Source organism: Aquila chrysaetos, chromosome 4 (genome assembly GCF_900496995.4).
Source record: "Aquila chrysaetos chrysaetos chromosome 4, bAquChr1.4, whole genome shotgun sequence".
Lineage (NCBI taxonomy): Eukaryota > Metazoa > Chordata > Aves > Accipitriformes > Accipitridae > Aquila > Aquila chrysaetos.
Genome location: NC_044007.1, coordinates 10,292,661 through 10,306,837, shown reverse-complemented (window position 1 = coordinate 10,306,837; position 14,177 = coordinate 10,292,661). Strand labels below are relative to the sequence as shown.

General features: G+C 35.5%; 1 protein-coding gene across 6 annotated transcripts in view; it reads right to left on the bottom strand.

Annotated features, from left to right (window-relative positions):
- The window catches only part of ASAP1 (ArfGAP with SH3 domain, ankyrin repeat and PH domain 1), a 191,809-nt gene that overhangs the window by 18,092 nt on the left and 159,540 nt on the right, over nt 1-14,177 (bottom strand). For all 6 annotated transcript variants that reach the window (XM_030010873.2, XM_041122804.1, XM_041122805.1 and 3 more), the window contains 3 exons: nt 12,327-12,394; nt 9,757-9,864; nt 8,253-8,481 (listed from right to left, as the gene is read on the bottom strand). In XM_030010873.2, coding sequence (XP_029866733.1) covers nt 8,253-8,481; nt 9,757-9,864; nt 12,327-12,394 — 405 coding nt within the window. The remainder of the gene's footprint in view (nt 1-8,252; nt 8,482-9,756; nt 9,865-12,326; nt 12,395-14,177) is intronic.

Below are 14,177 nucleotides of genomic sequence, written 5' to 3'. Positions count from 1 at the left end.
ACAAAATCTTCATTTTATTAATCAGCATATACCCTAACCCGCACACAGAACTAGAGCTGCCTCTTTAAAAATATTTATTACCAGTTTCTATAGGTAGACTGAGAATTACCAAAGTCCGCATTCCTTCCTAAATTACTATATATCATAAAAGTATTAAAATCAGTGAAGAATAATCTTTGCTAAAATTCCTCAGATGAAATACTAAACATTGAAAAAAGTAACTTCAATTATCCTATAAGCATGTGTACATTTGCCAGATATTTTCAGTGGGTGAATTCCCTCTTTCTTAACACCAAAGAAAAGGTTAATAAAACTGCCCATAATGAGTTAATGATTCAATCTATTCACTTCCAGATTCAAGCCTGGAAGGCCTTTTGCTGCTCAGGAGAATCTGTCAACCACAACCCCAGCAGGTATTTTGGGCCTGGCTTTCCATTAATTGCTTAGTCTTGTAAATCAAATTATGTATTTGCAATTGTTCCTCTCAATTTACCTCCAAGTTCACAAAACCGTTAATTGACAAGAAGTCAATTGTTAGTGCAAATTAATGATTGTTCCCCAATTTGCATCCTTTCTCATTTTAATTTCTTCCTTGAACTTAGGCAAGCAAGCTAATTGAAACCATGCATTGAAATGTTTCTGCCAGCAAAAATAAACTTTTCTCATGCTAAGTTTTGCCTGATGATCCCCTAGACTTCTGCAAGTTATAAATTCTCTAGTTCACTTAAATAAATATGAATCAAAGGTTGTTCTATAAACCATAAGTAACTCAGAGTATATCAGTATATGTCAGTATAGTATTTTTCTCTTGTCCTGACATCTCGAAAAGGAGTTACACGCCTCCAAAATGTATGCAAGTGGGAATGCCCAACACCACAGAGGTTCTGCGCTACCACCACCTAGTGTCCTGCTGCTCGTGCTGCACTCCAGTCTTACCACTCAACGCTAAGAGGGTTCTCCAGCCCCGCCACAAGTGACAAACAGTTCAAACTTGGCTTAAAGGGAAAAAAGTGGAGGAAATGCATAGAAGTAGTATTATGCGCTTATCACAAAAATAAAACTTCAGACATGAAGTAAAATTTGTACTTTTTATTGCCAATAAAATGAAGAATCCTCCTCTACAAAAATAAAATTTAGTAGGATTAAAAACTCTTTAAATGTGGTTATACGGGTATATTTTTTATATTTCACGCCAGTAGTGTATCTCCAGACATCACAGAAGAGGTGAAAAACATTATCACTTCACACCTGTCAAACAACAGTTACAGGGAAAAGGTGAAAAGGTGTTAAGGTATTAAAAATAGTGCATCTTTTCAGACTCCTAGCATTTGTTCCTATATTAATTTCATGGAAGTGTTCCTATATTAATAATTTCATGGAAGGGTTCCTATATTAATTTCATGGAAGGGATAAATATGAATTTAGAAGTCATACACTAACGACTAGATGGCTGAAATACAAAATACCTTCCTTTCAAATAAACCAAAAATAAAGGAAAATTTCAAAACACCTTTTCAGAAAGAGGCATAAAGTCACATCATGGTTTGAATAAAGCAAACGTGGGAAACATTCTGGAATCTAAATCAGTTTATGGAAACAACTGGTGGAATAATACAAAGATCTGATGACGTATGGAGTGTCAGTAAAATGATTATAAAATACTTTGTATTACATATATATATACAAAATCTCAAAAACATTCTTACATGGTATTTTTAACTATGCAAGGCTAGCCAGATATTCCTAAGTAATAATCAGAGTAGTTATTTTTATAGATCAAAGATATTTTGTGATTCTAACCAGGCAGCAAGTAAGCCAACCATTTCTTTTCCACAGGCATCTTAATGATGATTTCTCACATAGTTGCAAAGTTCACATTTCGTGTAAATAATTTTCCCTCACACAAGCAAAAAAAAAGAAACAAACAAAAAAAAATCTTGACCTAGAATTTTTTTTTTAAATTTAGCTTCTATTGGGCTTTCTTTTCTTCAGTTAGCTGAAGCAGTTGCTTTCAGTAAAGCTGTTGTCATCTTCTATCACTTTTTCTTAGTACAGGGATCATGCTTGCATGTGCAAATAGACCAAATCTCAAATTTATCGTACTAAGGTAAATAACTGAAAAAGGTCTGCAATTAATAGTGGATTGCCCTTCAGCTTTTGTGCAGTCAGTATAGTATCTATTAATTTGTGTACTTGTGAAACCATGCAAAGCTGTTACCATCCACTCAAGAAATGGTGGGTTTAGAGTGTAAAAACCTCACATTTGTATTTATTTTTTACCACTTAATGAGAGATATGGAAGAACCAGTATTCCAGTTAATGGCAGAACGGGTACTGCAAAGGAAAGTAAGTTTATATTAAAAATAGTATTTTCATTAACAGGTGTGGTTATGCTTATTTTTAAAGTTCTTATGACATTTTTGCAAAGATATTACTAAAAGCCTTCTTCAGTTTGTCTTGCTTTAGATCATATATCTTCAGTACTGAAAATTAAGACTATAGTTAAAGAAAAATTATCACAATCGCTCTGAACAAGAAAGCTAAGTATATACATTTAGTTAAAAAAAAAAAAAAAAAAAGACCCCAAATTTATATTGAAGGATGCTGTATTTTGGGTTGATGCACAAATATAAAACACGTGAAATCAACAGTTGTCACCCTTCTCTTCCTATTATGGTATTAAAAAAAAAAGTTTGACTGGGATAACTAGTATTGTTTAATGAAAATGTACAACACATTTATAAGAATATTTAAAAAATTAACTCTAAGTGTATGCAAGAAAGCAGTAGAATCCTGAAATCATTCAAAATAAATAGAAGCTGGATAACCTCAAAGACTAAGGTAACAGAAATGAGATTAAGTACAACAGTATATACAAAGTTAAAATTCTAGACTAAGAAAGCATTTGTACTTTAAATTAGGGACTCTGGTTGAAAATGGTAGTAGAGACTACCTGTGTAATGCCTGACACTCCATAGTATGATGCAACCATGAAAAAATAAATAGCTTTAATATAGTATTTCCAGCAGAAACAGCAAGGTTTTGATGCCATTCCTATGCTTCCAGTCAGTTGCATTTAAGAAAGCTGATTTAAACAGCAAAGGTACAGAGAAGGGCTAGTATGCCAAAAGGACAACTTGGATGATAGGAGAATGACAGTACTCTTCTATCAGAAAAGGTGAAATAGCTTGGTTTGTTTAGTCTAACAAAATAGAAATGGAGACTTGTATGATTGCTTTCCAGATAGTGCCTTGATACAGATACCAATGACAGAAAAAACACCGAAGCTAAATGATAACGCTGGTACATGAACATAGCAATTTAGTGGACTTAAAAAGATTTCTAATCCTGTGAGCAATGCAGTAAGACAACTAGAAGTTACTAGTCCGTGCAAATAAACTAATTTGTTTAGAAATTGAGTTTGATGAAGTGAAGCAGCAGATTGTATGACATAGTATCTGCAGTATCGGTGGACTGCAACCACAAAGGAAGTGCCTTCTGGGCTCATGTACCTAACATTAGAGCTGTGAAAAAGACTGTAAAATGTGCAAACTTGTACCGAAGATCCAAACTTACTTCAATGAATAAAACTGATCCCTAACCTCCGTGTTCATCCCATGTGACAGAAATAGGCAGAACCATTAGAAATGAATTAGCTTTCAGCTAAAATTAAGGAAACCTGCCTTACATTGCCTAACACTTCTACAAAACTAGTTAGCAACATTGCCCTCACATTGGATTTGCAATTAAGGTTGTGCAAAAGCTTATTTAGCTACTGTGTTGAGTCATGCAACTACTTATATGATGATTTTTTTTTTTTTTTTTTTTTTTTTTTTTTTTTTTTTTTTTGGAAAGCTTTTTGTAAAAAAGCAGGCAGAAGACCTGCTAGATGTCTGGAGCCATAATGCAGGTATAAGCTGGAAAGACTAAAGAAAAAGATGATTTTCAGACTGTTACAGACTAAAGACTTGACTGACAGTTGAACCTGAATAAGCTTAGATAAACTACTGGAAAAAGCATACAGTGGTTGGCTTATGCAGCTACTGTACTCATTCAGTACTTCTCATTCTACTAGGATTAACTAAATCTGTATCAGAGATAGCAGAAAAATAAGATGTATCCACAAATGAGCTGGTTTGGAGTAGAATACACTAACGTTCCAGCATTTTTAAGAATATTTTGAAAAGTTATCAAACTGGAAAATCTGGACTTACATTGTAATGATGTATGGAGAAACTTAAAAAATCCCCACATACACATCCTCCAACAATTGTACCTATACAATTTTAATGATGAATCAAACTAATTTTTAGACACCATATCCACTAAAAAACATGGGCAAGAGTGGTGTGCATTATGTAAATCGCTCTAAACTTACCTTCTCTCCCCAACACAAAGTTCAGACTTGATGGCTTCCAGTCCACTGTGGCATCTCAGCAAACACCATAGAACCTTGCTACCAAGGAACTTCACTGGTGAATGAAGCCAGCTTACAGAGGGCTAAAGGGAGGTGTGTTTGTTAAAATATACAACATGTTTTGGAAAAGAGTTTTATCTGTATGCCCCAAAGGATAAAAACCATGAAAATTTAAAATCCTCTGCCTCCTTCTAAAATATGGATCCCACCAGCTATCCACTCCTTACAGACTGTCTCCATGCTCTAACAGGGTCCCATGGTATCTGCTGGGGCCTCATAGAAGTGCAGGGATGAAGATCAGATTACATTTGGGGACAGAAGGTAAGCTGAAATTTAATTATAGGTTCAGTGCTCTTCTTACTCTTGCTATTTTGGGAACTTAGTGCAAAATGTAATTCTATGTTTTCATATAATCTTAAATCAAATAGGTAGCTATTAAAATGAACTATTCTAACAAAAAAGGATTTGATAAGTAAGCTTGTATGTTAAACTTTGATGTAAGGGATATGCTCTATTACTACTAAACTCAAAAGAGCAGATAAATTGTAAAGGATTATTTTTTCCTACAGAAACAAAATTATCTCAGACTGTTTCAAAATTAAGATGTGTCACCAGTGTCTTATGGAATTGGAGAGCCTCTGGTTTTTCTTTTAAACAATCTGTTTGGGAGGTAGAAGGAGGGGAAGATAACAAGGTGTTGCACAGTTTATAATGAAGCGTAAGTACATCTGCAATGATGCTTCTATAGCAACTTTTCCACACTGATGAATGTTTTACGCATTTGTCACTTCGTTCCCCTGTCCTTTTGAGTCTGTTAAATTATTCCTGTAACACAGGCATGTATTTAATGGAGACTTCTAACTCTGATTAAATACTTTACAATATTATTGAATGGAAATCAACCAAAAAAACAGCAGACTAAGATTTTGGCATGTGTGAAGCAGAGAAGCCTGGTGACTTCAACGTTAACAGTAGTTCCATTCAACTTCTCTCTCAGACTTACACTGTGAATCTGGCATGTTCCACTCCAATGAAGCAGTTAATGTTACATTAGAAGGCAACAGTTCTCTGTATTTTGTAATAATATATTATTTTGTTGTAATATAAATAAGGATTTCTTCTGCATAATCCTTGACACCTTTTGCATAATCCTTGACATGAAAACACACAAGAACTCAACGCTTCATTTCTTTCCAAGTAGCTTTGGTGGCGTGTTGATTCACTCGTCTAGGACTTTGCAGGAACACCTAGGAAAATGCCTAACTTCTGAAACTTGAATACATACTTAGAACGAATATGCACATAAATATTCCCCTTCCTGGAGAATAAGACAATTTTCTGAAATAATGTTCATTATAATCCATTGAAAACTGACAACATACTAAGCAGTGTACAAACAAATACAAGATGCAAGCTCCTTAACCTTCTTAAGGAAATGGGATTCATGATTAGTTTCCAAGTCTTGCAACTTTATGACAAAAAAAGTTCTCCTAGGCCAGACTGAAGGAACATCTAAGCCAGTATAATGTGTCTGACAATGGACAATCAGTAGCAAACTGTTAGAGCATGTAAAAAAGATGGGGGAGAGGAAGGAAAAAGTTAGAATCTTGTCAAGCAAACAGGAAGGTCAACATAATAAAGTTACAAGGAATACAAATGAGTCCCCAATAAAACTGATACAAAGAAATGTGGGTTATGAAATCTCATGTGAAAATGCATACCCTGACAAAATCGCTTTGCCTCTTAATGGAAAAAAACCCCGTTTAAAAAAGAGAGCCAAGGGATTCATTTGAAAGTTGCCAGTACATGACAAAGACTGACGGTGGAACAGTCGTTCTTCAGCACAGCATCTGAACCATGTAAAAGCAGACATCTGATGCCAACACACTCTGTTCTGTTCCTTTTACTGAGAGCATTTCTTCATTATTTTTGAAAACAAAGTTGACTACCAGTTGAAGAAATGAAATATGAAGTTATAGCGGTGCTAACACAGGGGAGCATCCTTCAGCATAACTGCTGAAGCCTTAAACTATACTGTAGCCTTCATCAAAACTGAAGTTTTTTCCAAGAAGTTGTCATGGTTTAACCCCAGCCAGCAACTAAGCACCACGCAGCCACTCGCTCACTCCCCGCCGCCCCCCCCAGCCAGTGGGATGGGGGAGAAAATCGGAAGGAAAAAGGTAAAACTCATGGGTTGAGATAAGAAGAGTTCAACAGAACAGAAAGGGAGAAACTAATAATGCTAAAAATAACATTAATAAAATGACAACATTAATAAAATGATAATAATATTAATAATAATATTAATATTAATAATAATAAAAGGATTGGAATATACAAAACAAGTGATGCACAATGCAATTGCTCACTGCTCACTGACCAATGCCCAGTTAGTTCCTGAGCAGCAATCCCCCCAGGCCAACTCCCCCCAGTTTACATACTGGGCATGACATCACATGGTATGGAATATCCCTTTGGCAGTTTGGGTCAGCTGCCCTGGCTGTGTCCCCTCCCAACTTCTTGTGCCCCTCCAGCCTTCTTGCTGGCTGGGCATGAGAAGCTGAAAAATCCTTGACTTAGTCTAAACACTACTTAGCAACAACTGAAAACATCAGTGTGTTATCAAACACTCTTCTCATACTGAATCCAAGACATAACACTATACCAGCTACTAGAAAGAAAATTAACTCTATCCCAGCAGAAACCAGGACAGAAGTCTACTGTAAAAACACAATTTGGCTATTTCTAAATTAAATAAGTTAAAAAAGGGAAAAGATGAAGGGGTTTTTTTGTTCTAAAAAGTAGATTTGCACAAATGATAGTAAAGTAACAGGTTTTGTTCCACAAATACAACCTCTAAACTTGACATTTATAGCTGTCTAGGTCAAAGAACCATCCTCCACTACAGCTGCAAGAGTTAAGTCTCGTGAAAATAAGTCCTCTTCCCTTTCAAGCACTACGAAGAGTGTCACTACTATTACTAAGAAGAAAAAGCAACTCATTCATTTAAACTAAAAGTAGATTGCAAAACTGATTGAACTGTAGCACAAACCTTCCTTATGGATAATTCTACAAGAGCAAAATGGTTGTTTCACTCAGGGAAGAATGGGTGACGTTTAGTTTAGATCTTCAGTGCTTAAGTGACTTGTTAACTATCTGGCAATAGGCTTGGTATTGTCTCTGCATCCCTCTCTGCACCCTGTATTTTTTCTTTACACCCCTCCAGCACTCACCAAAATGGAAGAGGAGAATCCAGATGCACTGAGAGGGAAGGAACTTTAATACCAACCTGCTTAGCACTTCACAGGTCATTCTGGTATTTTGTCTTTTTGCACACTGTCTGACTGCAAGAGAGGGAGTCTTCGCGCACCTCCTCTCCACCAAAGCTTTGTTTCTTCGCCCTCCCTGCCAGATGCTACACAGCGCATCATCGTATAGCACTACACACCATCAGCCTTTTTCTAACACTTGTATTTTGGGGACTGTAAATGTGTAAAAACCCTTCTCCAAAATATTAACAGAATTTCTACATAAAATGAACAAACTTTTATTTAGCAGAGTATTACTTTATTTTTTCACCCATTCACATATGCTGTTATGAGTGAGTCCATTACAAAGCATTGTCCCCCACAGTTGTTGTGGTTTTGGTTTGGGGGGGGGGGGGGGTGTTGTTTCTTTGTTTTAAGTTTTGAACATGCATTGTATATTTTACCACATCAATGTAGTAAGAAAAACATACTACATCTTGAACCATTGTAATGCACCTGGTTAAAGGAAGGACAACTGACAACTGTGGAAAAATTACCGCTTGCAAGCGTAGTTTGAAGAGACTTACCTTTGCCTGCATTTCTAGGAGGAAGAGGAGGAGCATCTGCAGTTGGAGAGGTGGGTGAATCTGTGCTTGTAGAAGCAAAAATCTGATTGGTAAAAGCTCCATAGGAGAGTCTTTGCTTGTCTCTAGGAGTGCTAAATGCAGGATGAGTCATTTTGTCTTGGGGAGAAATGCTTGAAGAGTGACAAAAACTTTGAGGTCTTGGAGATCTTTCTTTTTTTATAGGACTAGGCTGTGAATAGAAAAACAAATATATTATACAGCTGTCTAAATACTAAATATAGTTAATAAGATTAGGAAAGAATATAACAGAACATATTCTAGTAAACATAATTTCTTTCTTTATTGGACAAATAAGCCCACATTCCTCCCTTTCTCAGAGATCCAACCTGAAAGATCCTCTCCTCTAACTGAAAAATAAAGATTGTAGCATCAACAAATCATCATGTACACAAAGTTAGATTTATTCTTAAAGCAGCAGATACACAATAATAATATACTGAATAATATATTAATAAAAGCCTAGTGAAGTTTTTAGAATAAGAGTAATTTTCAGTTCAAATGGCTCTTTACTCATTCCAGACAGTTATCCTCAAAGATCAAGTATACTAACCCCACTGATGCATATTGAAAATAAAATAACCACTTCTGACACTTCAGATTTATTTGTTGACTGAACTAGCAATATATTCAGTGGTATGTCTCTTCTTTTAGATGTATATAACTGCTCTTTGAAGAAATTTTACACAGCAATTTTTGACTGCTGTATATTAATAGCTACATATGGAGCACGATCTGTTTCATTGCAGCTCTGGTTCAGGCAGCCTATTATCTCCAATATAGCACTAGTCATCCTCCTGAGGCTCCTTGCACAGATAATCATTTTGTTCTCTACTGTCCTGGAGGATATGTAAATTATTTGGGTTTCTGAATTTTTCAGTCCCAAGTGTCACAGAAAAAATGAAAAGTTGACCACATTTCTTTCTACAGCACACACATAAAATAGGAGAGGTGTATTCCCATTTATTACAGAAACAGAGCACAGAGTAATTAACTGACTTGCTTAAGTAGGACACTAAAGCTAAGTTTTCACATGTTCTAGGATGGCAATTATCCTATGCCCTCAAGTTTTGTCTTTCCATTACTTTTTTTTTAATCAGCAATAAAGTGCACAGCAGTTTTTGAAAAATAGTTATTGATTCAACCAGGGTTTTAATTAATTTATGGAAAAAATAAGTATGTAAGCTTTGGATTTCCTCCAGCTAAATATTAACAACCTAGAATTCAGAAGGGGATAAAATGACAACAAAGTAATCTACATTTACTGCTTTATATTATATTGTATGTCTTGTCAAAGTAAAACTTCTGAAACTCAAGTCCATAATAACTAGGTTGTATTCAAAAAGCACTTCGGCAGTCTTTAATACAGGCCTCAAAACTAGTTTCCCCCCCAGAACAGAAATTTTCGCAGGTTTTGTGCAAAGTCGTATCAGTAATTCATGCTTACCTTATCATCTAAGTCATCATCACTTTCATCAATTTCTTCCTGCCGAAGATTCCATTCATACTCTACATGGACATGTGGGTTTAGCTTTCCTGCCTTGGCTTGAGAAAGCTGAAATAAATAACAATTCTTGTTGAAACCAAAGGAACAGCAAATATTTTAACAAAGTTAGTTTTGTAACAGCAAGCAATAAACTGAAATATTCAGAGGTTTAAAACTTTTCCAGACACTAAAAAGAAACAATTTCAGGGCAATCACACAAACATCCTTCATTTACTTGAGGTATAGAAAAACAGGTAAAAGGCAAAAAGGGAAGATTTTCTCAAAAAGGTATAAGTTGCCATGTTTGACAACCATTTGAAAAGATGACGAGAAGGCATATGCACAAAAGCAGAATGCATCTGGAGCCCTCCTTTCCAAAAAGGAAAGGCAAACCCTATCTATAAATTCTGGTACAAACAACTATTACCCCTCCAAAATCACAGTCCTTGTGTTGCAATCAAAATAAAAGGTATTTATCCTTTATTTAAATATTTCCCTCCCTCTCACTGGATGAGGCCAATGTGTCTTAAGCACAAAATTCCTCTGCTTTGCCAGTCCAAATAATGTATCCACATTCTTTAAAAATCTACTACTGCAATGATCAGCAATAAAAGAACATTGCAGTTCATGGTTATTCAGAGGACATAAATTCACCTTTTCAATGCTTAGATTCTTATCATTATTTATTCCTTCATATCCTTTGAAATGTAGTCTGCTTTATACTCGTTGATTCAGGAAAGCCTTTAACCATCTTCCCAAAATAAAATTTGGAAGAAGAAAGTATTTTCAATCTGTTATGTAAGCATTAATGAGCACACTTGAGTTGAAATTGAATTTAATTACACAGTTAAGACTCCACCTATGCAACAGAAATTAGCTTAGCACATCTACCATACTGCAAACATCTAGATATTTATTTTGTACTTTTTTATTGCCCATGGTAAACAACATGCTCACTCATATTTCTTTTTTACTCTTAACCTTATCTCATTGCCACTTTTGAGAAAAATGCAGAAATAATTTTCCCCTTCCAAAATGAAAAAAAGAGAAAAGGCGTAAATGCTCTATTACAGTTAACTGAAATAATCAGTGAGGTATTCATGGGATTTCGATTACAGTAATTGAAACAATTAACTGCTAGATAAGATCACTGATAATATCCACTTGTTTTTGTTTGTTCTACAACACTATCAGTTGGTCCACATTAACGGCAGATGTTACTTTATTAAATATATACTGCAAAGAAAAAAGCAATCCATACCAATTGTGTGTTGTACAGCTGAGCTGTTTTTTTACCTGAACAGAATACTCAAAACGCTGGAAACAGTACTTACACACCAGGCATGGGAGTAATTGAGAAGTCAGTGAGAGTACCACCTTATCAACCATAGCAAAATGTTGACTTGCATCCCCAGAAATATGGGAAATCATTATGATTTGTGAAGGACAAGCTCTCTTGATTATGCAATAATTAATTAATACATGACAAGAACTTTCAATTGTCAAAGGAAAGGTATTAAAATTATCAGCGGCAGAGAAAAGTAGATACCCTTCTTGGATCATCAAAATGAGGCAAAAAAATTCTAAGAAATAGAATTAAGCAGCAAGTGACAACTATTCTGTAAATTCTTCTGGTTTTGTCTTGAATGTGAAACTACCATACTACTTAGACTTTTTAATCCCTTGATAGTACTTCAATTCACTTGCCTACTAAATGCATGCTGGTCAGAGGCACCTCAGAGGGCTAAGAACAAACAAGCTTGTTGGTCTGATGTAGAATCCTTATTCCTGGCTAACTGCTTCAGAAGAGTACCTTTAACTCTAACACCTTTATTTCTTGAACTCCAGTAATTTTCTTGCGTGGCATCTGTTCACATCACTCATACATTCTCAAAATTCCAGAAAGTTCTTGCTCTGATCATGTTCAATACAGAGACAAAGTCCCACAGAAGCTGGTGTTTTACATTTTTTGATACCCTAACTTCCAGACATTACATTTTTGCTTCTTTCTCCTTTGAGGAGGTTTAATTTCAAGTTGTTTCAATTCTCCTTTTAAGACGACTTTCACAATCTCTGAACTATCTGTCCCATTAAATAAACTGGAAAAAGCCAAAGCAGGAAAAGTCAAACAAAGATCCAGACCTAAAAGGTCTTGATAGATTTCATACTTCAGGGGTTGTTTTGCACTCCTGATAGAAGTGTCTCTAAGAACTTCTGAGGTGATGAAGCCCAAATGTCCTAGAATGATGCATGAACTGGTATTCAAATACCTCACCCTCCAGTATTAAAGGTCTTCAAATACACTGGTTAAAATAACTAAGTACTTCCAATAGAACTTAAACTGTTACAAAGAAAATGACTGTTGTGTTTTTGAAGTTAGAAAATACTCATCTATGGTAGGGCCTTCAGATCAGCGTACAGCCAGCTGGCAGCAATACCAGGTTTAAGATACAGTGGTAATGATATCTTAAGTAGATGATATCTTTAAAGAAGTAAAGATTCCCCCCCTTGCCTTCCCCCCCAGTTCTTACCAGTTCCTCACACTGGACAGCTTTCACTCTTTTTGCTGTGTCCAGAGCCGTCTCTCCAGCTTGGTTTACTACAAAATTTAACAATTTAAAAAAAAAAAAAAAAAAAAAAAAAAAGGAAAAAAGAGAGTGATTCTTTGGGATGTCTAAAGAATCAATTCATTAAGTTTCACTATTTTTAGCAGAGTAACTTCTAAAAGTGATCAAAAACGTCTATTTACTCTATAGCAGCTGCAGCTCTTTAAGATTCCACTCTAAGTGCTCATGCATTTCATCAGGTTCTTTCTGAACAGCAGCATCTGCTGGGACAGTTCCCAAATCCCTCCTAACCATCCTAGCAGAGAATATAAAGAAATTTAGTCATTTCATTCTCCACTCAACTCCTTTGCCAGTAAAACTCTTACATGAATAAGCAGGAAAAGCAAGCAGGCAGGGTAAGATAGCTTAAAGAAAAAAACTATTCTAAGATTTAAAAAACCAAAAAAAAACCCAACAAAAAAAAAGCTAAAGTTGATCCAAGCATGTTTTACTTCGATTAATATGTAGCAGTTTGAAGTCTGAATTTGAAGACAGAAGTCCTATTCTAAGATGACATCTGAACAAGAATAATTTTTAAAACTTTCTATTTCTTCTTTATAAAGGCTATAAAATGGGTTTACTTTTTAAAATAACGCCTGATCAGAAAGAAGGTCATATCCAAGCACTCTGGAAGCTCCTCTGGCACATCTAATGGGATCCTTCCTAGATGCTCAGTAGCAAGTCTCAAGAAATAAAAACAGCCCCCACACCCAACCTTATGTGGACAAACCTTAGGTAAAATTCACTCTTACAGTATAGCTGTAAATGCCATGGAGCTGGAACATAGTATGCTCTATCTACATCATAGCCAGATTGTAAAGCATTTCTGTGATTGGGAACTGAAAACAGTCAAACCGAGGTCTCATAAGCAAATATGTCTATGTGTAATATTACATATAGAATGCCAGTCATGAATTCTAGAAAATACAAAGCAGTCATCTAGAAAAGCCTATGAATTTGAAAGAATTAAGATCCCTAGAAGAAGGAGGGCTCCTTACGGAGAGATCTATCTGAGATGGCTCAGGAGTTTTAATATGAAAAGGAATGGAAGTAATAGTATTTCTTAAGTTAACACGCAAACAGCCTAAGAGACTAAATAAATTTCAAACTTTCAACCTTTAAGTATAAATCTGATATTTCAAGGACTAAAGAAGATAATACAGTTCCTATGTGAGAGCATTAAAAAACAAAAACAAAAACAAAAAACCAACCCCCCCCCCCCCCCCCCAAAAAAAAAAAAAAAACACAAACCAAAAAACCAAAACCAACCCAAAAAGGTAAGAACACACTTCTGGCTCTACCTAGGAGAGAGTTCAATGGAAGGGCCAATAAACAGGCTTAAGCTTGTTCAGATAGCTTTCCCATTTTCTTAATTAGGGACATACCTGCTAAAAAAAGCTCACAGCAAATTCTTTGACTTATGATAATATTAGAACATATTCTAAGGATGAATTAAAAAGGCCAAGGAAACCAATGACTTCTGCCACTGAGCTATGAACTTAAATTTATGCAACAGTTTTTTACTGAGCAGTAGAGGAAAATGATGGCAATGAGGAGAAAGGGTAAAATAAAAGTTCATGCTCTTCAGTTTGCACCAACTGTTCAGAAAGCTTCCCTCCTATACCAAGAACTGACAGAATGCAAATATTTTACAGACATGCTGATGACACTTTAGCTCCTGAGCCTAACAAGCCTTCCTAACACTCAAAATATGGCGGGGAAAGGAGAGCATCTAGTAAACGAGAGATTACCCTAAGTGTGAGCAAACAGTTTACA